The sequence below is a fragment of the Betta splendens genome, chromosome 5, assembly GCF_900634795.4.
Source record: "Betta splendens chromosome 5, fBetSpl5.4, whole genome shotgun sequence".
Lineage (NCBI taxonomy): Eukaryota > Metazoa > Chordata > Actinopteri > Anabantiformes > Osphronemidae > Betta > Betta splendens.
In genome coordinates, this window is record NC_040885.2 from 8,610,883 (window position 1) to 8,635,825 (window position 24,943).

The window sequence follows — 24,943 nt, forward strand, 5'->3', positions numbered from 1 at the left end:
TCTCACTCACTCACTCACTCACTCACTCACTCACTCACTCACTCACTCATGCAGTCTAGCGAGAGGCAGGTTATAACTCCACGTTACAAATGACTAACCAATCATCAGACCATGGAGAATGTAAATACAAATAACATTATGTAAATATGTGTATTTCTGTGGCTATTGATTTTGGCAGCACAATGACAACTATTTGTTTAACATGTCTATATTATATAGGAAAGATTTTTGTATCACATTTGTATTCTTTATTTTCTGTATTTTTGAAGAAGCAGCATCAAACACATTATTATTGTGTGTATTGTATTCCGAGACATAGGCATATTATGCATAAAAGGTAGAACTTTGCTTTTATCTATAGAACTCAGATGTAGAACAACACACACAATACTGGCAACAGCATATTTGAAGTGTTGAGGATGTGGCAATCTGGTTATATTTAGAAATGTTGTATGGTACATCTAAACAGGAAAATTAGCTAATACATTGCCAAAGCTGAAAAAACAAGGTGGAGACTAACGTAATAGTTACCTAGTTACAGTTGAAAATGAGTCATCAGCCAACCCAGTCCACTGTCAGATGAGAAACAGTAATATGATGACACAGATGACAGAATCTAATCAAACTATATACATATTTTGAACATTGAACATTATTTTGAATATTATCTGACATATCATCAGTTTGATGAAGGGCAGACTTGGGAAGACGTTTAGTTATGCGCCAATTAAATTGTCACTCTGGCTACTATTAATAGCAGCATTGGAATAGCTGCTACTGCTGGAGCTGCTATCACCATGACGTTTAATAGCCCAGTATTAATAACTACTCTTGACTCTCTGACGTGATTATTTATTGTACTCGCTGCCAAAGCTGTACACCAACACCTACTCACGTCCCAGTCGGTTCTCTTAAGCGCAGAACTGGAGTCACTGGCGGAGGGCGGGAGAAAGTGAGGCCACCAATGGCGGAGCAGAAACGTTTACCTGGTCGCCCCAGCTCGAGAGCCGATTGGTCCGTCGGCTGCCCTTCCCTGGCGTGACGTCACGAGGAGCGCTGCTGGTGCGGTTGCCAAGTACAGAATCAGGGGGAGAGCGCACAGTTGGAGAGACGGACGGAGCGTGGACGCGGCTGCTGGACCTCACTGACTCCTGCGTTTCAGGTAGTAACGACCACTTTGCTAACACTGCTGTGACTCAAACTTGCATTTCGGCTCAAACGCCGGGTGGATGTTGGAGCCTGGTTTCGTTCCAGGGTTTTTTTTTTGACAGCTCGGGTTTTGCGGGACACATTTATTCAGGCTGCGGTTGAGGCGCGTTAACGGGAACTCGGCTCCTCGGTCCCGGACTTACCGTTTATCGTTATCAGCAGAAACGCTTTGACGTGAGTTCAAAGCTGCCGAGTTTCACCGTAGCAGAGGCTGCTGAAGTTAAACGAACAGGCGCCGCCAGTTTTCTATCTAGATGTACTTTACTATGTAACGCGAACTGAAGCGGATCACACCCACGTGGCTGATGACAAGAATCCACTCAGACCGATATAATGACTTATTGTGCTGTAGTAAGAGACACGACTGGTCATGCGCTCACAGCTGTAGCCGTGTTACTGGTCATCTCTGAAGCTGAAAATGCACCAAGGCTCTATCAGAAGGCATGAGGTGTAATTTAACACACTGCAGCTTTTCTTCAGCTGAAGTCCTTTAAGTTTTATTAATTATTTTACTATTTAGTCTGTACCTCCTCTCTCATTTCCTCTTCCCCTTTTCTCTTTCTCTAACCAGATCCCTCTCAGCTCTCACTCTCAGCCCCCTCCCCGCCTCCTTTTTATTTTAGTCTTCTTATCAATTAATAAGCTCACATTGAGAGGAGCTCCGTCGTGTGTCATTGACAGGATCTGACCAATCAGACCGCTCTCAGTAAACCGCTCTGTGTTCGTCAGCGGACGGGGTTTAAGTAGTTCTGACCAGGCGCCATCGGGTCAGGCAGTCTGCTCGTTTGCATAGTTTTGTGATTTCTGTGTTAGTATTGTTTTACACGCTTTAATAATAATAATAAATAGTAATAAATGATAATAAAACAATAATAAACGTGATTTCTGGGCTGCTCTCTCCATTCATGCTTTTAAGCAGGCATGACACAGACACAGTCTTTGTCAGTTCAACCATCTGACCTAAATAATGGCTTTATAATAATAATGTAGTAAAGGCGTGAAGTGGCTTTTGTTTTGCATTTTCCTTGTTCGCTCAACACATTCCCAAAAAACCACATAAAGAAAAGTAGAGCAGCAACAAACGTTGGGCATGAGGGAAAAAATGACGTTTCTGTTCCTCGTAAGTGAACATCCTCAACGCAAGCAGGTAGCTCCAGCAAAGACCTGCGAAGAAGTGGAACTAGAAACATTTTACATGACGTAAGTCTGCATACCACGGCAGGTGAATTCCCTCAAGTTTGTAGCAGAGCCACAGATCGCCCGCTGAGATATGAAATAATTATAGTACAACAGAAGAGCCCAAATCAATCTTTGTGTATGTGTAAAGACAATAGATAAACTGCTGCTACTCTCAGTGTAATTCTTTTTCGCTAAAGGTTTTATTAAACGTCAACATAAGCTGCAGAAGTTGGTCTGTGTGTGTGTGTGTGTGTGTGTGTGTGTGTGTGTGTGTGTGTGTGTGTGTGTGTGTGTGTGTGTGTGTGTGTGTGTGTGTGTGTATGTGTGTGTGTGTGTGTTCGTTCCATTCTCTGGAGTGCATACGTGTTTGTGCGCGTGTGTTGCCAATAGCAGTTATGCAGAATTTCACCGTGAACCACGGCGACTCCGTGTTATTTTGTCACGCTTAACTGTGGATGGATGTGTGTTTGTGTGTTTCTTCTGTCCTCTGTGCATCACAGGAATGGGAAACCAGTGAGTATAGAGACTCTCTCTCTCTCTGTGTCTACCTTTTTTTTCGAACCAGGGTGAATGCTGCATGTCGCGCAGGACTGAGGGAATGTGCATCCCCTGACCTCAGCCTCGCCCGCCCCTCTGCTTTTTCGGGTTCTGAGCGGCTTTCCTTCACCTCCCGGCCAAAAGCCATGCCTTCAGTGGACATGGCCTAGCTGTTTTTGGCCTTTAACATGCTCATACCTGCATGTGTTTTTCTTCTACTCTCCAGCATTTTTCAACGTCGCCCCTCTCTGCCCTGTGTGCCCTCGAGCTGCTCTTCATAGCGTTTGCCTGTGTGAAGACCCGACACCCCCCACCCCCCTCCCCATGTTCAGCTTTGACAATGTTCTTAGCCATTCGATTTCTGTTCCGCTTGACCCAGTATGAGGCGCATCTACGCGGGCGACCCCTGTGTTATGAAGCAGACGTAGGTGCATGCTGGTGTTTCTGTTTGTAACAGCAGCTGCCTGTTAGTTTCCAAAAGGGTGATAACTGGTGACAAGGCGAGGATTGAAGCATTCAGGGGTCCAAAACTTTGATGTTTAGGTGACCTTGATGTTCAGAACCATCTATTCACAGCGCATGAATTAACATGAATCTCCATGAATCTCCATATGAGGAAGGTGAGGGGCTACAAGTGGGCAGTATGTGCGAGATGTTTCACAGTTCATGTCCTTTCGTTTCCCCAAAATGTCCAAAATGGCTGCCTCCTTAAACGTTACTCAATGATGTCATCTTTCTCTGTGTCTACCACAGTTTACCAGAGCTTAAAGTCAGCAAATCCTCTGATTTAAGAGGCTAAAACTGCAAAGTAAAATATCACTAATGGCCTGGGACCTTTTTTCGCAGTAATCTGAATCTGAAGCCCCTCAATCAGACGACTAAAACCTGCACGCCAGCATTTAAAAGTACAACAATCACCCCATTCCTTGCACATGAAGTGCAGCGTGTCTTAGTACGTATCCCAGACGTTTTTTCTGTTAAAGCCTGGGTGTCATCGAGTGAAAATCATGCCCGGTAACAGGTTCTTAATTTCAACAGAATGAAACTGGTGTCAAGTTGAAGATGTAGTCAGGAATCGAATTACAGTCCACGACGTATTGTTGCTGTTAGACTCCAGGGGTAGAGGCCGTGATGCAGCACATCGACTGGCAAAGCTTTTATGCACATTTGACTGGACTTCCCCTAACTGCTTTTCATAAGTACATCACTCTGCGTGTTTTTTCATGTCAAATTTAGCGACACTTCCTTTTACTTCAGATGCTTTAAATGTTATTCAAAGTGTCATGTTGCACCATAGAATGACTGTTTGTGCTTTATTCTTAATACCCGAGGTCACATTTTTCTAGAACAATACATCACACATTTATGTTGAATTCATACGTCTGGATGTGAATTGTATTAAAAAAGCACATCTATGGTGTCTCCAAAGCTGAGTTGTGACATAAATGAAGACGGGAAGAGTGTTTTGAATGTGTTTGTCTGCAAAGCCATGTACAGTAGACATACAGTGGAGCCTAGACTCATTTGGAGATGGTTAACTGTGTTATTATGTTGACTTTAACACATCCTCACTCGTACAGTCGCGAACAATATGTTACATCATCTCGTATCGACAGCCAGTGAAGCTGCCAGGGAGAAAGCAGGAACAGAGGAGAGGCATGCTGCTATCAACAGGGCTATTTTAGTCTTCAAGGCCGGACACGTTCTGGGTTTAAACCATGATAGCTGTGACAGCAGGGTCCTCTGCCATCACTTCACTGCATTTACATTTGGGTCTCGTTTCTTTGTAAACAGGTACTGCTCTTAGTGGACCGAGTAGGTTGAAGTAAACACTAGAGGTTCCTATGAGTTTGTCAGCTTTAGCTGAGAGATCTTCCTCCACAGACCTGATCACAACCAGGGATGTATGCAGTTGTGACACCTGAGACAGACCTTGAACCCGTGTATTCTACAGTAACAAGATGCTAAAGTGAAACTGGAGTTTAATTATTAACCTAGATGATATTGGCTGTGACCTTTAGCCCTACCTGCCATAAATTCCACTTCTATTGATCATTAAGACGTGTGGACCTGACTCATGACCCAGCATTTGCCAGACAGTTTACAGTATGGACAGCCTTTTTTTGCTTCTTGTTCTGATCTTAATCACTGTGTGTGAAATCTTTAAAACAGAAGCAGAAGGATTTACTAGAAACACACCACTGTATGTGTAACAAGGTGTCGTAACTGTCTGTTTGTCCACAGCACTAACAGAGATGCTGCAATTTGACTGTGTAGAACATTTAGCTGGTAAACAACTGGTTTCACTGTTTTTTCTTCTCCTCCTCTTGTTCCTCTAGTATTGTTTCTGACCGTAACACCAAGAAGATGCCACTGGGTGATGATTGCCATCCCTTGAAAAAGAAAACCTCAGATGTGAAGGAGAAGTATGACTTCAAAGAGATCCTAGGAACGTAAGTGTCTCAATGTCTGTGTTTCAGCGTCGCATGGCGGCTTTTTCACACTCTGAGAATTTGCGCACAATTCAAATGAAAGCGTGTGCAGTTCTCCTCAGTTCTTCTTTTAGATGAACTAATTGAATATTTGCATCTTTGCTGTTAAATATCTACGGTGTTCATGTCTTTGTTGTTGTTGTTTAAGTTTGTGAAGCCACTTTTGGAAGTATATTTATGCTGGTGACATCCTGTGAAGCAGCAGTTTGATGGTTAATCGAACAGAGTGTGAAATGGCTCGTGTCAGGATTTGGTAACTGTGTCAGTGCAAATCCATTTTCTCAAGCCATTGTTTGGACCTCTTTGCTCAGATTACCTATTGTTGGGATGAGAACAGCTGTTTTTGCACTTTTGTTGAAACCCATAAGCCACCATGCATTAAATGCAGATTAAAGCACTGTCTGTCTAAAGCACTTTAGACAGTTACTTTAGGCTGGTAACATTTTTCTTTTTTAACATGACATTATTTTTGGGGGAAAACACAATTTCTTAGTGTAATAAAAAATGTATTTTCCCATTTAGGTAATATAATTATGTATAAATGTGAAATGTATACAGTCTGATGTAATGCAATACAACAACACTGCAGTAAGTTCTCAGTAACATAATACGGCTGCAATATAAGCAGCGTTGTGCAGGAACATGCTGCCAGACCGCTGTCTTCACATTAGTGGCCTTTCAGCATATATCTGTATCAACGAACAGCTTCAGATGTGAGCTTATTCATTTCATTTGTGTAAACTGAACCGTTGAGTTCAGTGTGACAAATATGCAAATATGAATTGACACTGTGTAATCAGATTTGTGTAATCACAGCTTCAACCCAAGCAACAAACAATCCAACGGAGGCTGATCTTCCATCGCTGAAGCGTCTGTATAGAAAATGCAGATAACTAATCAGTGTTGAGACGACACCTCTGACCTTATCACAGAAAAACAAGACAAAGGACTGTATTAATAAACTGATAATTATCTATGGCAACAGTTCACCAGACCTGACAAATCAATATTTTTACTTATGCACACGTGAATGATGTATTGTTACCTTCTATCGATTCCCAATCTGAGCTCGTCTGTCCCTGTGTGTTAGTGTGTGTGCGTCGGACTCTTTCTTCCTGTGATTTTCTAGGCCAGTTTTGCCTTTGAAGTCAATCTTAACGTTCATCTCTCTCAGCTTAAGGCATTAAGGGGCATCAGCGGTTTTTCCAGTGTGCCGTCCCTTTTAAGCGCCCAGAGCCAAGTGTTTGGTCTTTCCTTTTAAAATGGAAAGTTGATGACAGCGTACGACAGCGCTTGCGTTTCAGCCGACTTCGCCTTCGCGTGTCTCTTCTTATTTGCGCTCTCTCTTACACCTCTCGTGTTGAAGGGGTGTGCGTGCTCGCGTGTCTACATGTGCATCATCCAGTTGTTTGAGAGTGGTTTTGTTTGTGCGTGATGGCAGACCTGCTGCCTGTCATCTGTGTAACCTTCAGTCGTTCCCTGTATATCCCTTACTATCCATGTTTACACAAAAGGGGAAACTCCATTCTGGCAACTATACAATACGCCTGTGTTTGCCTGAGGTTGACTTGGTCGTCCTGTGTGAAGGCTCCTGTTTTCCATCCCTCTCTGAATGTTTGCCCGGCTTTCACACACTGACAAAAGCTATTTTGTCTGCGGTTTGTTGCTCTCATAGCACCCAGCAGGTTGATTCAATTTTGAATCCTACTTCTCTTTGTTTTATGGTCCCTAGTCGTGTCACCAGACAGGATGTTTATCCAAGGTGTCACACCCGAAGAACCCTTTACACACACCAACATCCTTGTTAGTTCAGGATTAAGTTGCCTGAACATGAATCCTTCATTTAACCTAATGCTATTTTTCATAAGCACATTGATAATAATAATGTATTAATACTAATACATCAATAAATATATGGTAGAAAAACATAATAATCAGTGTTTTATTTATTAGCCAGTATTTTCCAGACAGTTTATACAACGTTTATAGCTGCATATACTATAACTAACACAAAACAGTTTTTAATACTAGTTATTTTATTGCTAGTTTAAAACCGTAACAACCGTTGTGCATAAATGACTGTAATAATATGTTCAATTAAAGAAAGGACAATAACACCAAATACAGCAGCTCTGTATACGTGTGAGAACAACCTATGGTGGTCTTTCTTTCCCATTCTGTCTCTGTCATCGTCAAAGCCTCCAGTTCTTCACCTGCCTCTGGTTCGGTGCTGAGCTTGTTTATAGAGCGATCACCAGCTCACTGCATCACTCAGCTGTGTGCCACATTCATTTGCCATTGCTGGATTGTTGTCTTGGTAACAACAGGAGACACTTTCCATAATGGACTCAAACAGTCACTATGGAAACAAAGTTTTTGATTTGCTATTAATAATCCACCACCGGGCGCATATGTGTGCATTGTGCAGGAGATAAACGTGCTCTCTTTTACAGGAAATCAGAAAAAATGGCACAGATTTCTCCAGAAATGAGCTTGTGCTTGCGGAGCCTCTTACAGCGTATGGTATGTTGACCATGATGGGCGTGTACTGGCGCTGTCATCAAGTCAGATGGTCATGTGTTATAGATAGAAATCCACGTACACTCAACTGAAAAGTTCTAATTTATTTTTACTTTAAAAGGAGCAACAGTATTGAGCTGTCGGCCCATTCTATAAACAAAGTAGAGTTGTCTCTCTAGTTTTATTAATAAAATGTCTTCAGTGCCTATTATTGGACGATACGCCATCATACAGAGTCCATTTACTATTAGTAATAAGGGTACTTTAGCTGCATACCAGTGGCCTGTGCGTGTTTGTACTATGAATTCCCAGCTGCAGCCACATGTTTTTGTAATCAAAACAGATGGGGATTAATAATGCAGAAAGGCAGCATCAACTGCAATCAACCCAAATCCGCCCCTGTCTTCCTTTCTGTTGCTTATGTTAATCTCTTCCTTTTTCCACTTGCTTTCTATTTGTTTGGTTTGTCCGAAGTCGCGTCCTTATGCCCAGAAGTCCAGCTCCCTTTTTAGCGTTTGGTGCTCGTCGCCTGCGCTCTAACCGTTTCCTGGTTTCGCACTATGTTTGCTGTGGAACGGGGGGATCCCTGTGCGTCCTGTCGCCCTTTAGTGGAGGCTTTCATTACAGAACGACACGTCGCTAAAGACTCAAGCCCAAAAGAGCCTATTTTATAGCAGAATGCTGCAGGTTTCTTAGTATGTCATCATTCAAACTTCAGTTTCACAGATAGATTCACACGTAACATATGTGGAAAACTATTGATGTTTTCTGCCATGAATGCTGTAACTCTGTTATGTGACAACACAAACTATTTTTAGCTTCGTTTAATTCCACTCGGAACAGCTCACAGGTCTATGACTGGTCACTTTCCATTAATATGTCTGGAATATTTTGGAGAATACACTTTAATAAATATCCGTAGATCTGTATGACAGACGTTCATAAATATGGATCACTTTGTTATGTCTCCACTTGTTTTCCATTCCCGTCGTTTAGATTGAAATTTTTTCTTCATCTCACCAGCTGCAGTCGTTCCCGCACTCGGCCGCTGGCTTCAGGTTATATCTGTCGATGACAAACTCCCCGAATGCCTTGTTTGACTGCACAAGTTCTCGTGCCGTGAGCGGCGAGGGTTAATTCCCTGCGTTTTCAGCCCAGAACATGCTGCAGAACCGCGGGGATGGTGCAACCGGGGGAAAAGCAGAGGAGGCTGACACAATGGTTTAAAATCGTTAGGCCTGATGGCTTTCCCCTGTCCGGCGCGCTGAAAGGTGACCCAGTAGCCTCTGCCAGTGCCGGCTTTATCATCAGCTACTGGCAACAATTGATTTGGGGCTAAAGTAGTGGGCCTGTGAACGCTCACGTGGGCGTTGGAGACATTGACCGGGAAAGCGTTATAACAGCACTTCCCTGCATTGTTGTGCACGTTCCTAAATGCGTCATGAATGTTAGTAATGGACACGCTCTCTGTTTCTGCTCCCAGTGGCCTCGTCCTCCCACCTCTCTGAATGAACACATCTCTCGCATTCTTCACACATCTCCTCTTTCCACACGCTGTTATTCCTGATTTGACAGACTGAAGATCTCCCATTAAATCATTTTTCATGCATTGCAACTTCAAAGTGAGACTGTCTTCATCACCGTCTGCCTATTTACCCACATTCACTGGTTAATCACCAATAGATTTAGCACCTGGTATTTCAAAAAAAGGGCTTGGGATTCGAATGGACATCTTCCTGCTCCACAGGTGTCAGAACTGTACATCCTTCAGATCAATGGAAGCATGGACACTTTAAGAGGATAGTCAGAAGATGAGCTTTTTTTTTACCTGCTCCCTCACATTCAAACCTCTAGGCTGTGTTACACAGTCTGAGGGCTCTCTGCTTTGGAGTGGATAGGTTGAGTAAACCCACACTTTTTAAGTGCTTGTATTGTGTTTTTTAATGGTTGTATAATAAAATTGATTTATGTTGACTGATACCCACTAAATATACCTCATTTGTTTGAATGCGGCATCTCAATTACCCAACTTCATCTGTTCAGGTGCTGTTGTGTCCAGCTTCCTGATCTCAATATACAGAGTAAGCAAAGCAGTCTAACTTTGTTGTTTTGCCTTTTTTTATTATTACTCCAGTTTTTATGTTGAGCCAGAATCAAAGAATTGAAAATTACGATTTAACTAAGTAGTTCAGACAGAAGGAAGCGGCCACCTTTAAGAGCAGATGAGTCTCTCAGCATGAGAGCTGTCCCACTTCATTTATTTTTCATCTCTCTCGCTCTGTGCTTCTCTTTTTGTCTCTGTTGTAACTCTCCCAATAATTTACTACTATATTGTATTTACACCAGCGTTTTCCCACAAAACCACCCATTACATGTCCGTTGTCTTTATCTCTCCTATCTTTTCTCGTCAGGGGTGCTGCGCGCGGGTTTCTCCTGGCTTTGTTTGCCTTGGCTTCTTTTGCCATGCGGTTTCATTACGTGTGTGGTGTGTATGAGGCAACGCTAAGACGTTCCTTTGCTACAGGGCAAAAGGCGCAGACCTCGAAGCACAGGACAACATGTTACTGTGCTACCCTTGTAATTCTGTGTCAGCCACTGATAAGACCACACAGGGGTTGTAAGTAAGGCTTACGGCACGCTGCCCTGTCCCTTTCTCTTCACGTGTCTTCCCTCTCCTCTGTTTGTTCTATTGCACGGCCATTGTTTGTGATCAGAGTTATCAGCTGAGTTATTCTGATACTGAATGACATTCATTTGAAAGTTTAGCTTTCTGCTTTCTAAAATAAAACAACTTGGAACAGTTCCTGAACCCATCCCAATCCTGAAAATCCATCCCTGCTTATGGCACCCTCAGCCCTGACCTAATTCGAACAGAAGCCTGCGTCTCAGCACAGCACAGCTCAGCATGGAACAGGCTGCAGTTCCAGGAATACACACACACACAAATACACATTCATGTCCACTGTCTGGCCCACTTGCATCTCCATCTGCTCACAGCAATGCACCTCTTTTTACAGCTTTAACTACACTTGCAGAGCCGTCCTGTACATGTTCCCACAGTCCGTCTCCATTGTTATTAATCCCTTATTACCCAATTTCTTTTTATGACACGCTATCCACAAATCAGCAAACTGGATGGAAAAGGCTTTATTATCTCCTCTCCCAGGAATCATTTGGGAAATATGTTCCCCGCTTTGCAATGTAATTACAGTCCACTATGTGACTAGGGACGTTTTAAATAAAGTCCATTCAGAAACACTTAAAATGCTATTAATTGTCCTTACAGTACAAGGATGTGGCCTCAGTTTTACTGTTCTCCTTTTGCTCAATTTTCGTGCAGCTCTTAAAAAAAGCGATTGAGTTGCTTATCTCACTGATGAGGACAAAAAGACCTCATGTTGTAAAGTAGCATGTTGTACCTACATTTATTTCTTATCTCTTATCTTATTTTCACTGTGCACCCTCTGCCAGAGTTTACATTTATATCATGATGCTGTAAAACCACGTTGCATGAGGAGCATAATTGCAACTCACATGGCAGCAAAATGCATCTAAATGGTGGATTGAACAGGCCCATTACATGACCAGTGTTTTGGCAGTTAGTCTTTACAGGCCACAGAACAAGCCTGTGCTTCTGTTTATTTGTAGTCGGAGCCACCAGTAAAAAAAACAAAAAACTTTAGGTCTTTTGGTCTCCACCCACATCTAAGTAATATATTTTCTAAGTAAGTAGTATATTTTCTAAGTAACATATTTTCTGTTCTACTCGATAACTAAACTGCAGATATATCTTTTACCATGTGTGGTAATGAAGTCAAAACAACACCTACATTTAGAGTTTTCACTTTTAAATGTCTTTTAGCTCGAATATTAAGTACTGCGGCGTTTTTATTTGTGATCGTTGGATAATAACTAATACCTTAAGGCTGTGCGGAGCAGGGTGGGGTGTAGCAGATGGTGCAGGAGCCTTCCTGGGAGGGAGAGGGAGGAGTGGATGGAGCAGAATGAAGTGATGATCATTCTCAGGTTAGCAGTAGATTAAGTTGCGCATTGCAACTTAAAAAATTTGTACTTAAAAAAAATAAAAGAAAATAAAATACTAAATTTGTTGATATGCCCAAGACATTTTTACAGCTGAGTGAAGTAAGGTCTCCAGTTACTGTCAGTAGGTCAGACTTCGCAACACCATGGCAACACTGATCTCATGGGTTGTAATAATTAGAATGGTATCCATATGTTTGTTATGTGTCACCTATAGAATCTTAAATTAAGATCGGTTGTGACTGAGTTCTGCAGATCTTCAGGTTCAGAGACTTCTTATATGAGAGGTGGTGTTTTTGAAGTTTCAGGACCAATATCACAGTTGGGTGTCTCTCAGCTGTCATTTCAGCAGATGGTCCTTCCCTATGTCTCTCTGACCTTTCCACAGTTACCATTTTGTCATCTGTTTACATTGTGTCTTGACCAACTTCTCAGCAGGACAGATGGCACAATTGGAGTTGGAGAAATGTGAGATTTCTAGTGGGAAAAAAAAACTCTTGCAGAAAGTCTGTGTTCTTCAAACAACACCATGCGAGGAATGCCTTTTATTCTTGTGTGTGTTAAGGAAAGTGAACTTATTTACTTTAAGACTGTACATTTCTGCATTGGCAGAGACACTTACTGTAAATAACACAACAGATGGTAGCAAAAGATAAAAATGTTTCATTATGTCATCAACAACAGGGGACTGAAGGAACCGAGGTTGGATGACTCTGAGCTCAAGTCCATGCATAAAAACACAATCTAAGTTCTTGGTTAAATGTCTTTGATGCTCGTGATGCATTAGATCATAAGCAAGCAAGGAAAAAGTAATGGAGTATGTAACTGGAGAAAGCGAGAGTTGGACTGTGTAAGTAACATGCAAATATTTGATGGTTTTCAGTGAGGAAAGTAGAGGCTGCTTCTTTTTTCTCTGTGTTTGGGCAGGATAAAACATGTTTGTATAAAGATTCTGTGCACAGTATCGATCACTGAAATATGTGCTGTTTCTGTGGCATGTAAATATTTAGCCTGTTTGAGGCTCCAGGAATTGAATTCGGCTTCTGCGTGGCTATATTTGAACTCTTGTGTATAGTATTTGCACTGTGACAGTGACAACGCCTCAGTGTTTGAATAGTTCTATTAAGCGTGTCGTAATTTAATAGCGGTGTAGTTTGTGTTGCTTTGCCGTGAGAACCTTCTTGCCGGTCCTCACGACTTCAGAGAGCGTTTTGAAGGTTAAGCCTTGGTTTTAGCTGTAAGGTTACCATCGAGGTTAACGATGGAGTGGCTGACGGTTCTTTTGGCGATAAGAGGCTAGGGATCGCATTATGTCACAGAGTTTCCCTCTGACTTTGAAAAGTCGTGACTTAAACAACACACACAATCCTGTTCCTCCCATGGCGATGGTAAGAATGTCCTGTTAGGAACAGGACCAGCTCAGTAAACACAGTTGTTTACCTTATGATCCATCTGAAGCCTCTGCTAAGAAAACAGTTTCAGCAAACTCACTCACACACACATACACACGTACACACACACACACACACACACACACACACACACACACACACACACACACACACACACACACACACACACACACTAGACCGTATCACATACTCATCAGAGTTACACCCTTCATCTTTTATCTTTTATGAAAGGAGGCTTTGTTGATGAACTGTGTGTATTCTGAGGGAGGGGAAGCTCTTTTAGTAAAGATATGACACAATATATGTTTAGCAATGATGCAGATTGTGTTACTACAGTAGGATACTGTAGTAATCTGTTGGCAACATTTCCCCTCAACACTACACACACGTGTCTGAGAGTGTGGTAGTACGTACATTCTTCATCAGTAATGTGTTCTCCTTGTTCATAAGTCATTCCTGTATTTATCTGACAGGAAAATGTTATGTTTAGCTTCACTGGCAGCAGATCCAAATAAAATACTGCCAGTAATATTATTATTATTGTACATGCAGAGTAAACACGGTTCTTTTATCAACTATCTTGTCTGTTTTAACAATGGCTGCTGTGTTTCCCTTTTACAATCGTCTGATAGTGACCAAAACCGGTACTTCGTAGTTCTCAAAGATTCAGAAAGAAGGAAGTACCTACAAGGAACTAAACCAAAACAATGTCCACTTCCATTTAAAGTTAAAGGTTTCTCTTTTTTGGAAACACAATTAGCTTTGAACTGAACATGTTTGTGTAACTCAGTCAACAACTTTATCAAACTTTCGACTGGTTACAAGTAAATATTTGAACTAAATTTATTATGAAGTGTTCATATGTGGGAATACTTCTGCTGAATACCATTAAAGCACTTGGCTACAATGTGACATTAGTAGAAGTCGGCTTGCGGAATAATGAAAAGATCTATCGGACTATCCATCGTCAGAGACACATTAGTGTTCTCAGACTTTCCCAGTGTTTGTGTGAACCACTGTTTGACACTTCCCCAGAGCCCTTGCCCTGTCAGTGGGTGCATGGAGAATGTCAGCCACGTCCTCCAGATGCTACAGAGGAATTTGCAGCACTGACAACCTCCTCCACACAACTGGATTCCTGCCAGAGCTAATGGCCTTTCTGTGACAGTTTTACTTTCTGTTGAGTTGTGACAACAAGACCTCACTCCTAGAATAAAACAAAGGTTATTTACACAAGGCTGCTCTTCAGTGTAAGATAGAAAGTTATATAGTGGCATAAACCCAGAATGACCTCATTGATCTGCGTATAGTATATCTGCGTATACTATACTAGACTTAACTGTATTTACTGTATCATTCTCTTACAGTATATCTTCACAGTCACAGCAGCAACAGTTAAGTTTACAGTCACACTGTTCGTTTCTAAATGAGCACTTGAAGCCACAAAATGGAAGTGAAAGCCTGTAAATGAACCTCGAGACACGTCTGCATGTGCATAGGACACACATGCTCTATATTAAAGACAAAAAGTGAGACTAGCATTCACACGTTTCGCCATCGTACCACCCCGGGGGTCTGTGTGAGAAGACGAGACTCTCCCACTTGTTATTGTCAGATTATCAGCAGTCAATCATCTGTGAATCTAAATGTATAATGGATGTAGCGATAGCTGGTCCCTAAGGGTTAACCACGGTTTCCTCCCCTTTGTTACCGCTCTGCTGCAAACTCGCGTTCCTGTTCAGCTCATGCTACTTTTGCTGCTTCTGCCTTTCACTACATTGATCCTCTGTGCTTTGAAATGTTTACCTTATTTTACCTTTATTAGTAATTCAGCAAACGCAAACTCAAACTCTGCTGTTCTCACAACAGTGTGGTTCCCAGTTCACACTGATTCTGCTCATGGCTCACTGCCAGTACTTCCCCTATAAATGAAAGCAGTATTCACTGAACACCCAGGTAAAGCGTATTCATAAGGTGCGTGTTTCTGTGGTTGTGATTCTGCATTAGCACAGAACTCATTCTCCGTTGGAGCAATAAACGCTTCTGCTTTGTCATAAATATTAAAACTCTAATTGCATTCACCAATGCAATTAGATGTGTGATGGAGAAGTTGCTTCACTACACAGTAACGAGTGGCCGGTGACCACAGAAGAGCTGTTGCTTGTGTAGTTTCTTTTTCTGGTGACCCTACTTTTTGTTGTAACTGATAACACACAAGCACGTGTTCTTTATCTAAACAAACTGTTTCAGCTTTGGGCAGTTTTGCAGAACTGCACCTGTAGACTTGTCTTTGCTTCATGTGGACATATATATTGCAGTAACTCCTGTTTCAGGGAGGCATGTCTGAGCGTGGTGATGCTGCTCACACATATTGACAGGCCGTATTCTGCATATTTAAAGAGCTGCTCTTAAGCAGTGAGTATATAGTATATATAGCATTAAGTGAGTATATAATCATGAATATGTACTGAACAATAAAATGTGAGTAGTAGTTACATTGTCCACTTACCAGCCACTTCAAGACCCTCAGGTATAAATCAGTAGCTGTGAATACTTTGGCATGTTATAACCAGTGTTACCTGTAGGCATAAGATCATATAGAGTCCAAGAAGTAGTATCGCTGCTGTCAGTCATACATTGGATCATTATTATTCACCTACGTATAAAAAGCGTGAATCTACATTTGAAAGAGTTTTAGCCTATGAGGAAATGTCCCTAAAATAATCTCAGTATTCAATAGTGACTCTTCCAAATCATCCCACTATGTTGTTACGTCTCCAAAACCTGACTCAGCGGCAACCCAGAGACTTCAGGGGGAGGCTGGAGGTAAAAATAAACTCAATCTGGCATCGACACGCTAGAATTTCTAACAGCACTTCAAAAAAGTTTGTCCATTTTGGTATCCATAGAGGAATTTCCTTTCGTCTATCTAAGTCACTGATGCTAATGATGCTTTCTGCCTGGACGTCCCGTGATGAATGGACGGAGGTCTGACCGACTGACCTGTGTGTTTGTGTTCCAGGGGAGCGTTCTCGGAGGTGGTCCTGGCTGCGGAGAAAAGGACCCAGAAGTTGGTGGCTATCAAGTGTATTCCTAAGAAGGCATTAGAGGGCAAAGTAAACAGCATTGAGAATGAGATAGCAGTCCTACACAAGTAAGTGGGTTTTTGGCTTGAGCGATAATGTTTATTAATATTGCATGATTCATAGTAATATATTAAATGCAGCCTGTGTTTTATCCTGCATACTACTGTAGTTGTGTTTTGTATTAGGGTTCTATATTGCTTTGATATGACTATGAGGCCATATACATTGATTCGTATGTTATAATGAGTGAATTAATGGTTTAACTCCTGGTCACATTTCTGAAGGCTAAATATCTGCATGTCCGCATCTCTCCAAGAATTTTCTTATTCAAAGTAGTTTAAAACAAATTCATTGGCCCAATATTTTAATAGTGCAGTTTCCCAGTAGAGGGAGTCAAAGGGCCAGTTCACCCAGCCCTAAACCGCTTCATGTTGCAGATGCAATACAAGTGGTTTTGGCTGTAACAGAGTCATATCCTGTAAAGTACCCAGAAGCGTTCACACCTACCAAAACTACTGCATATGATTCATCCTCACCTTCAGCTCATGCGTCTTCCATTTGGTCCTCTTTCTGTGAAAGTAACACAATGTTGTATTATTTTAAGACAAAGGCAAGTGAAAATCGTGCCACTGCTATTTGTGGAGCGCTTCAGAAAGGAGGTATACTTCTCTTTAGTTGCGGGAATTGCAGGCCATGGTGAAAATGGCTGATCTACATTGGGTCCTAAGTTATTTTTAGAGCCCTTGTTGCCTGGGTTACAGGAGACACACAACTCCAGCCAATATACAGCTATGATCCCTCCTGAGGTGAGGATGGCGGAATGAGCATGAAGGAGGCTACGTTGGTTAACGCTCTGGTTTAGATTCATGGAGTATAGTACAGTCGGCGTGGACTCACTCATTTGCTGATTCTATTAACAAAGTAATGAAATGTAAGAACTGAAGTTTTACTGCACTATTGTTGTTGACCTCCAGAGATATTTGACGACGACAAATAACTTCATTCATACCTGACGCTCCTTCCTATGACACCACAGCCCAAACTCATCATCTTCAGTTGTCTTTAATGACTCTCGTTATGTCTCACTCTAGATATATTGTTTATTAGGGTTGCAGCTATTTAAAGGACGACTAAAAATGTTTTTATTGGAACTGCTGTGTGTCACACGGGGTCATTTATTAGCAGTTTAGCATCTAATGGCTTCGTTTGTGTTTGGAGAGAGGCCTCGGATTCTCACTGAACACACAAAGTCAATATTTCTCTCTTCTAATTGCTGTTTGTAAGACGGCTGCCCAGCGGAATAACACTAATGTATCATCACACTAGTTGCTGTGCGTCCTCTTCCCACTGTCTCTACACAAAGAAGATTCTGCACAACACGCACACGTGTACGAGACAGATGTTTGTCGTGATGCATTTGTTCAGTTCGGCCGGAGAAATACAGCAATACAGTGTGAATTACAGAAATAATAGCAATTTGTATTTAGTGACTCATCTTCCCGGCCCTGTTACTGCGCCCATGGGTCTCGGGGGGCAGCCGAACACTGAGTTCAGCCAATTAGGGAGCTCCATGCCACCACACACTGAAGTCTCCTCCACAGCCCATGAGCAATGTGTCACTATAGAATGAAGCAGCCTCGTGGGTTCACCGGTGGGTACACGCACTCAAATGTCCCCACAATGTGAAGTAAGGCTTCCACACCCAGACAGATCACTCCAAGCAGAACAGAAGGGAAACTAATGAAGAAGTATGAGTATTATAAAAATAGGATGAAAATTAACATCTTAATTTCTTTTTTTTACTCTTCTCACCATCCTCAGGATTAAACACACCAACATCGTCTCTCTGGAAGAGATATTCGAGAGTAAATCACACCTCTACCTTGTAATGCAACTGTGAGTATTCGCATATGTGTATGTTTGTGTGATGTGGCTCCCAAACACCCTCCTCGTGTTGTCTCCCACGCTTTATATGCCACATGCCATTAATTGCACTCTGTAACTCTTGCAAACACACACACACAAACACACACTGTGCTAGGCCGAGTCACCAGACAGATCAGGAGCTGCAGTGCTATTAGCTGAGCGGTTCCTGGAATTATCAATCATTTAAGCTCTAATCACAGTCAGTGGCAAATTGGAGCATAAAAGATGGTCAGAGAGGGAGGAGAGCACATCTATCAAAGGGAGGGCTGATGGGAAAGCCCTGGGTTCTGTGTGCGTGTGCGTGTGTGTGTGTGTGTGTGTGTGTGTGTGTGTGTGTGTGTGTGTGTGTGTGTGTGTGTGTGTGTGTGTGTGTGTGTGTGTGTTCAGATTACTTTGAAGTCGGTTAAAGGTGTTTGTTTGTGCCGGCCCGGTGCTTAATTCTTCCATCCTTTATGGTGCAGGGTGTCTGGAGGGGAACTCTTCGATCGGATCATAGAGAGAGGCTTCTATACGGAGAAAGATGCCAGTAAGCTCATTCAGCAGATTCTGGACGCTGTCAAATACCTCCACAACATGGGGATTGTGCATCGTGACCTCAAGGTCAGTAAGCATCAGCTGAGGAGGATTTTTTTCCTGAGTTACTGTTGCTAAGAACATCTTTATTTGTCCATGTGCAGAAACGACATGAATAATTAAAATGATGCATCTGTGGCGTACGTTTTGTTTTCCTTTGCTGTAGCCTGAGAATCTGCTTTACTACAGTATGGACGAAGACTCCAAAATCATGATCAGTGACTTTGGTCTGTCTAAAATCGAAGGCTCTGACAGCGTGATGTCGACGGCCTGTGGGACGCCTGGATACGTTGGTAAAACAGCTATTTAGGATCAGCATAACAGCAGTATTTTCCTGCTAACAGTGACACGTTTGTTTCAATCATTAATATACTTTGTTCTACTACTTTATGCGATAAAAGTTTTATCATTTCACTTAGCTGCATATCTTGTGTCCCTCTCATTTCAGCACCTGAGGTGTTGGCTCAGAAGCCCTACAGCAAAGCAGTGGACTGCTGGTCTATCGGGGTCATAGCCTACATTCTGTGAGTATCAGCGTAGACGTGCTTTCACAGCATTTGCATTAATTGTCCTCATGGTTGATGGGGAGACATCTTATTGCCCTCGTGTTTCGCCTCAGGTTGTGCGGGTATCCACCGTTCTACGATGAGAACGATGCCAAACTGTTTGAGCAGATCTTGAAGGCTGAATATGAGTTTGATTCTCCATACTGGGATGATATTTCGGATTCAGGTATCTGTCAGTGTTTTCTAAGTGCCTTCTAAATGACGTAGAGTGAGACGTGTTTGGAGCTGCATTGTAATATAATAATCCTGACTTGATGAGGCAGAAGGGACCTAAATCACCCAAAGTGTTTCAGTGTGTGTCAGTGTTTAGTTCCTCCCACACCACCCGAAGCTGCTTCCTCCTTACAGATACGGATGTTTTTCCAAGGTCTCCGGGCCGATAAATATTTTGTCCCGTATCCACGGCTCGCTCTGCAGGTGTGGAGATGGCACTGCTCCCGTGTTGATGTTTTCTGTCCACAGTATTACGTCTCGGTCCCCTCTCCCCCCTGCTCTTGTGCTCTTGGCGAGCAGACCCACAAGTTAAACAGCGGATGCAGTGGCCAATTTTCCTCTGCATGAGAGTCACCCGGATACGCTTTATCTTGTTTTCAGCAGTTGGAAAACATTAGGAATATAAAACTAATGTTGTAAGCTTTGAATATATATTTTATATATAAAATGTGCAGCTGCTGACTTTTTTATGTTATTCTTTCCAGCCAAAGACTTCATAGTCCACCTGATGGAGAAGGACCCCAATATGCGTTACACCTGTGAGCAGGCACTGCAGCACCCCTGGTAAGTTCATCATGATCAATAACAAAACCACAGGGCTCCAAGTGCTAATGAGAGTTTCTTATTTTTGAAACGATAGCTGTAAAATGACTACTGTAGACGCTCTTTCACTTGCTGCACGTTTCAGGATCGCTGGAGACACCGCTCTGGATAAGAACATCCATGAATCTGTCAGTGCTCAGATTAAGAAGAACTTCGCGAAAAGCAAGTGGAAGGTACTTTCCACTTGATCTTTGCTTTATAGCGTTGCCCCATCAACGTTGATTCACCTTTCAAAATCAACACATAATCCAGTGGTCTTTTCACCATAAAATGACGTTGATTCAACTATGATTCCACGTTGAAATGCCTGCTGGGCTTATACTGGAGTTGTCTTTTCCTCTGCAGCAAGCGTTCAACGCCACAGCAGTGGTTCGTCACATGAGGCGTCTCCAGCTGGGCACCAGCCATGAGGGACCCAACCCCAACCTCCCCAGCCCGTGCCGAACTCACCTGCTGATGCCAGAGGAAGATGCAGGTGCCAGCTGTACTTGTACTTTCTACGTTTCTTAGTTTTTGTGTGTAACCCACTCAAAACACAGCAGAATACGGCTGTTGTCACATTTCATGACGTGCCTTGTCCTTTTCTCTCTCAGAAGCATGTTGTGAGGGAGGCTGCTCCCAGAATGTCGACGGTGGGGCGGAACCTCTGTCCAACTGCACCTACCGCTGCCACCCGACCAGCAGAGTGTGATGCCTGCTCCGGCTCCGCTTACCTGTGTAATCAATCCCAGTGACGTTCCAATTTAACCCCCTCGGTGGAAGCGGAGGCTTCTTCTCCCCCTTTATCTGGTTTGGAATGCAGCGTCATTCCGCCATCTCACCTCCAGGGGGAGCAAGCTTGTCCAGCCTGAGAAGGAAGGCATAAAAATGGGTTAGAAAGGAGGAGGGAGACCTTATGATAATGATGATATTGATGATGAAGCACCAGTGGATCACTTTTACAGACTGGGCTGGCAGTTTGGCTCGGCGGAAAGGAGGGGAACATCCCCCACCAAAGTGTCAGGGGGATTGTTTTCGCTGAAGCAGACAGAGCTTGTTGGACACTGTTTTTAATCAACCTGTCTCTTTGTTTTATTTCGTTTACCATTTTCTATATTTTTGTGTCGTCTTTTCATCCCCCTGCTCTTAGACCCAGGAGTGTGAATCCAGAATCACCATCTTCATGATCAGGGGAGAGTTTTTCCAGATGCATGTTTTGAAGACTTTTGAAGACAGCAAAAGTCAAATGCAACGGCTGAGTGCTGAGCGTAGGTTAGTCACTGCAGAAAGGCTTATTTTGGTACGTGGCAGTAATTAAAGTTAAATCTAGAAATAAAATTTGACAGACGTGCAGCCTTTTACTGCAAATCATGCCTTTAGACAACCAGTGACGGGATAGTTTATGCAATCGAATCTCCATGGATGTATTATGTAGCCTTCTAGTGTTTCCATGCAGCAGTCAGGCTTCTCGCGTCTCTTTTAACCCCAGACTCCTTCAATGAATTGAGTGCAGGGATATATCTTCGTCTACGGTGCCTTCAGGATAGATGGTACGATGGGGGTTCTTTTTGGGTAACTTTCAATATGTTTGACGTGTTGCTCTTGCAGCACAGACTCTTTCTGTAAGTTCATATTTTGTATGTGTAATATTTTCAGTTATGCTTTTGTCTCTGTCATTTTTTAAAATCTCATTAGAGGCCCGCACATCTGCTGATATTAGTCGAGCGTGTTTTGTTTTTCACCACAATCATTTTAAAATTGTGTTAATATTCTTTCGAGTTTGTTGCCACCTCCCTCAGCGAAGCCCCAATCACATCTTTAAACATGAGGTCTTACAGAATATTTTTTGCCCACGACAGCTTTTTTTGCCAATTTGTAAAAGCACTAGTCTGTGAAGCTCTGCTGGTTTAGAAGGATTCAATCTGGTGAACAAATGCAAAAAAAACTCAAATATGTTATGCATCTGTAACTATGTACTGTACCCATAGCGCCATTCCACGTCTCTTCTTCCAGTGTTTTACAGGTAGAGGAAGCCTGTCTGAAATCTGGATTAAAGAATGTAAATATGCATCAGATCGACTCACTTCATCTTTACTATACATCCATGCATTCACATATTCACCTGTTTATCAGTTCATCCCCTCTGCTTTAATTGGTTTCTTTAAATGGAGAAGGAGAGACAATAGCAGCAGTAGTTGTCAGCACTGACTGTTCAGGAGGGTTCACATCTCTAAAGCAGTGGTAGTGACTCTGACACTCTCCATCATCTTCATCCGTACTCTGATCAATTTTCTGTAACTTTGAAAGGATCACAGCTTATTTCTCTGTGAGACATTTGGTTCCATTGTGATTTAGTACTGATTACATGTGTTTGCATGATGTTTATGAAATGTTTGAATCCCATGATTAATATCAAACGCTGCAGCAGCAGAGAGGTTATTGTGAAATGTTTTATTCTTTGACTCCGGGGCATGATGCAGTGTCAACAAATGTAAGCTTTGAGCTTCTGCATTTCTACTGGGCAGGATCTGTATATTTGGACAGTGATATATAGGACACCTCCAAAGTATAAAGCAGTGATTATTTGTGTTCATGATATTGTAAAATGTTAATTATGAATTGGTGACAGTGTGAGGACAACTGTACTAATGTGATGCGTGACAAACACTGATCTCTGTGTGTCATGTTCTCTGACTCATCTGGACTTGATGCTGAATTCAATTATTACTTTACTTTGTTACACAAATTTAAATTTATTATTATAAAGAACACAACTAAACCTAACAAAATCACAAGATTCTAATGAAATGAAACAAGTGCAAAAAGCCACAAGCTGGACGACAGTTAAACTGCACTTTAAAAAAAGGGTCTAAGTAACTAAACTATATTATATCTTTATTGCATCAAAGATTTGTTTTTAGTATATAACGTGTATCGGTGGAAAGGAAAGAAAGAGATGATTGATGTGAAGGTTTCTCTTTGTATCACTCAGTAATCGCTTTAGGGATTTACCATGTGACCAGTGACAGTTTGTACCATTAATACATTTTGATTCCATGTGTGGAGCTACAGTACTTGTTGTATATGCAGATCAGTGCATTGTGGGTTGTTGAACAGTAATTACTGCTCAGTGTGAAAGTCAGTGACTTGTGCTTGGAACAGATTTGTAAGAGATATAGAGATGAGAGAGAGAGAATAGAAGAGAGAGATAGAGAGAGATAGAGAGAGAGATATAGAAGAGAGAGAGAGAGAGAGAGATAGAGATAGATATATATATATTATTAATATATATATATATATATATATATATATATATATATATATATATATATGTGTGTGTGTGTATTAAAAGTCCCGTCTATGCATCATGAACCTGTGTGATTCAGTTTGTAAAAATATCAAATATCCGTCCCTTCATTATCAAAGAAGGTGATTTACTTACTTATACCCCAAAACATTCTGAAGAGGATTCTCTGAAATTCAAACTGTTCATCTCATGAAATAGTTTTGTGGCTTTCGAGGTTTGTGATGAATGTTAATTTCATAGTCTGCTACATGAGGCCTCCCTCGTCCTCTCCAAGGAATGCTGGGTAATGGTGGTTTGTGGTTTGGCTGCTAGCGCATTACACTGGATGAGACTGGAGAGCGGGAGGAGAGCGAGAGTCTGGTGGTCGGTCCCATCCTGGAGACAGTAGGCAGTAAAAATGATGCGGTCGCACCGAGAACATGAAGCTGAATCGGAACAATAGAGGGGAAACTACATCCGTCACAAGGCAGAGGGAGCTAAAATACAGATGTTAAGATCCTGGAGAGTGTAAACGCTGAAGGACACAATGTGTGAAACACTAAATCAGGGATGGGACCACAGATGGCAGTGGCTCTACACATGAGCTAAAAGCTAATGTCTTTATACCTGGCTTTCATTTTCCACCAAAGAGAAACATCTGGAGCAGCAGCGTTTAATCAGCATTCTTTACCCAGCGTGTCGCCCATGCTCACACATATAACACGGACTTTATAGTGTTGATTTATCTGAACTTAAACCTTTAACATGCACAACAGCAAAGTGGATCATTCTGAAGCCTGCAACAATTTATTTCGTGGTAAATTTCGTAAGTTGCTGACAAACCTGCTGTGATGCAAAAAAAGGGTTGCGGGCGAACGGAAAGACTCATAGCGGCAACAGAAGCGGGTCCGAGAGGAGCTGTGACTGTCCTGGCTGGACAAAATGAACATTTGGTCGCACGTATCTAAGCTTTTATTATTGGCAGAGCTCATAATACTGAAGGAAAAAGCCAGTATGAGCCCTATTCTAATGTCTGAGCGTTAAGCTTTAACATGAAATGTGACCTGGAGGAGCGAGCACCTCACATCTGTCAGCAGGAGTCTGTTGTGCTAACATCTGTCCGCACTCTCGGGAGGTTTATGTGCCCGTTTATGAGCGAGTTGTCCTTCACCGGGTGTCAGTGAAGTTGTTTCAGATGTAAACTGTGCAAAAGGATAAATCTTTGATAAACCTGTAACACACTGAGACCAGAGGAAGAAGTAGTACGCTATTTAAAATGTTTGGGAGATTACGTGCATAACTTCTGGATTATGACGGTTTG

General features: G+C 42.2%; 1 protein-coding gene across 4 annotated transcripts; it reads left to right on the plus strand.

Annotated features, from left to right (window-relative positions):
- The first annotated feature begins 1,004 nt into the window (after positions 1–1,004).
- camk1b (calcium/calmodulin-dependent protein kinase Ib) lies at positions 1,005–22,409 on the plus strand. 4 transcript variants are annotated; one of them, XM_029150839.3, is made up of 13 exons: positions 1,040–1,162; positions 2,889–2,901; positions 5,265–5,378; positions 16,413–16,544; positions 18,298–18,372; positions 18,864–19,002; positions 19,142–19,268; positions 19,424–19,499; positions 19,595–19,707; positions 20,240–20,318; positions 20,443–20,530; positions 20,703–20,847; positions 20,951–22,409. In XM_029150839.3, coding segments are annotated over exons 2-13 (1,101 nt in total). In that variant the 5' UTR covers positions 1,040–1,162; positions 2,889–2,890; the 3' UTR covers positions 20,953–22,409. The 4 variants fall into 4 exon arrangements, with proteins under 4 accessions (XP_029006671.1, XP_029006672.1, XP_029006673.1 ...); XM_029150840.3 differs by having other exon boundaries at positions 20,703–20,841; XM_029150837.3 differs by having other exon boundaries at positions 1,042–1,162; positions 20,703–20,832.
- Positions 22,410–24,943: the final 2,534 nt, after the last annotated feature.

Coding starts and splice junctions, on each gene's coding strand:
- camk1b (XM_029150837.3), top strand. Junction 5,379..16,412: donor TTCAAAGAGATCCTAGGAAC/GTAAGTGTCTCA, acceptor TTTGTGTTCCAG/GGGAGCGTTCTCGGAGGTGG. Junction 18,373..18,863: donor CTCTACCTTGTAATGCAACT/GTGAGTATTCGC, acceptor TTTATGGTGCAG/GGTGTCTGGAGGGGAACTCT.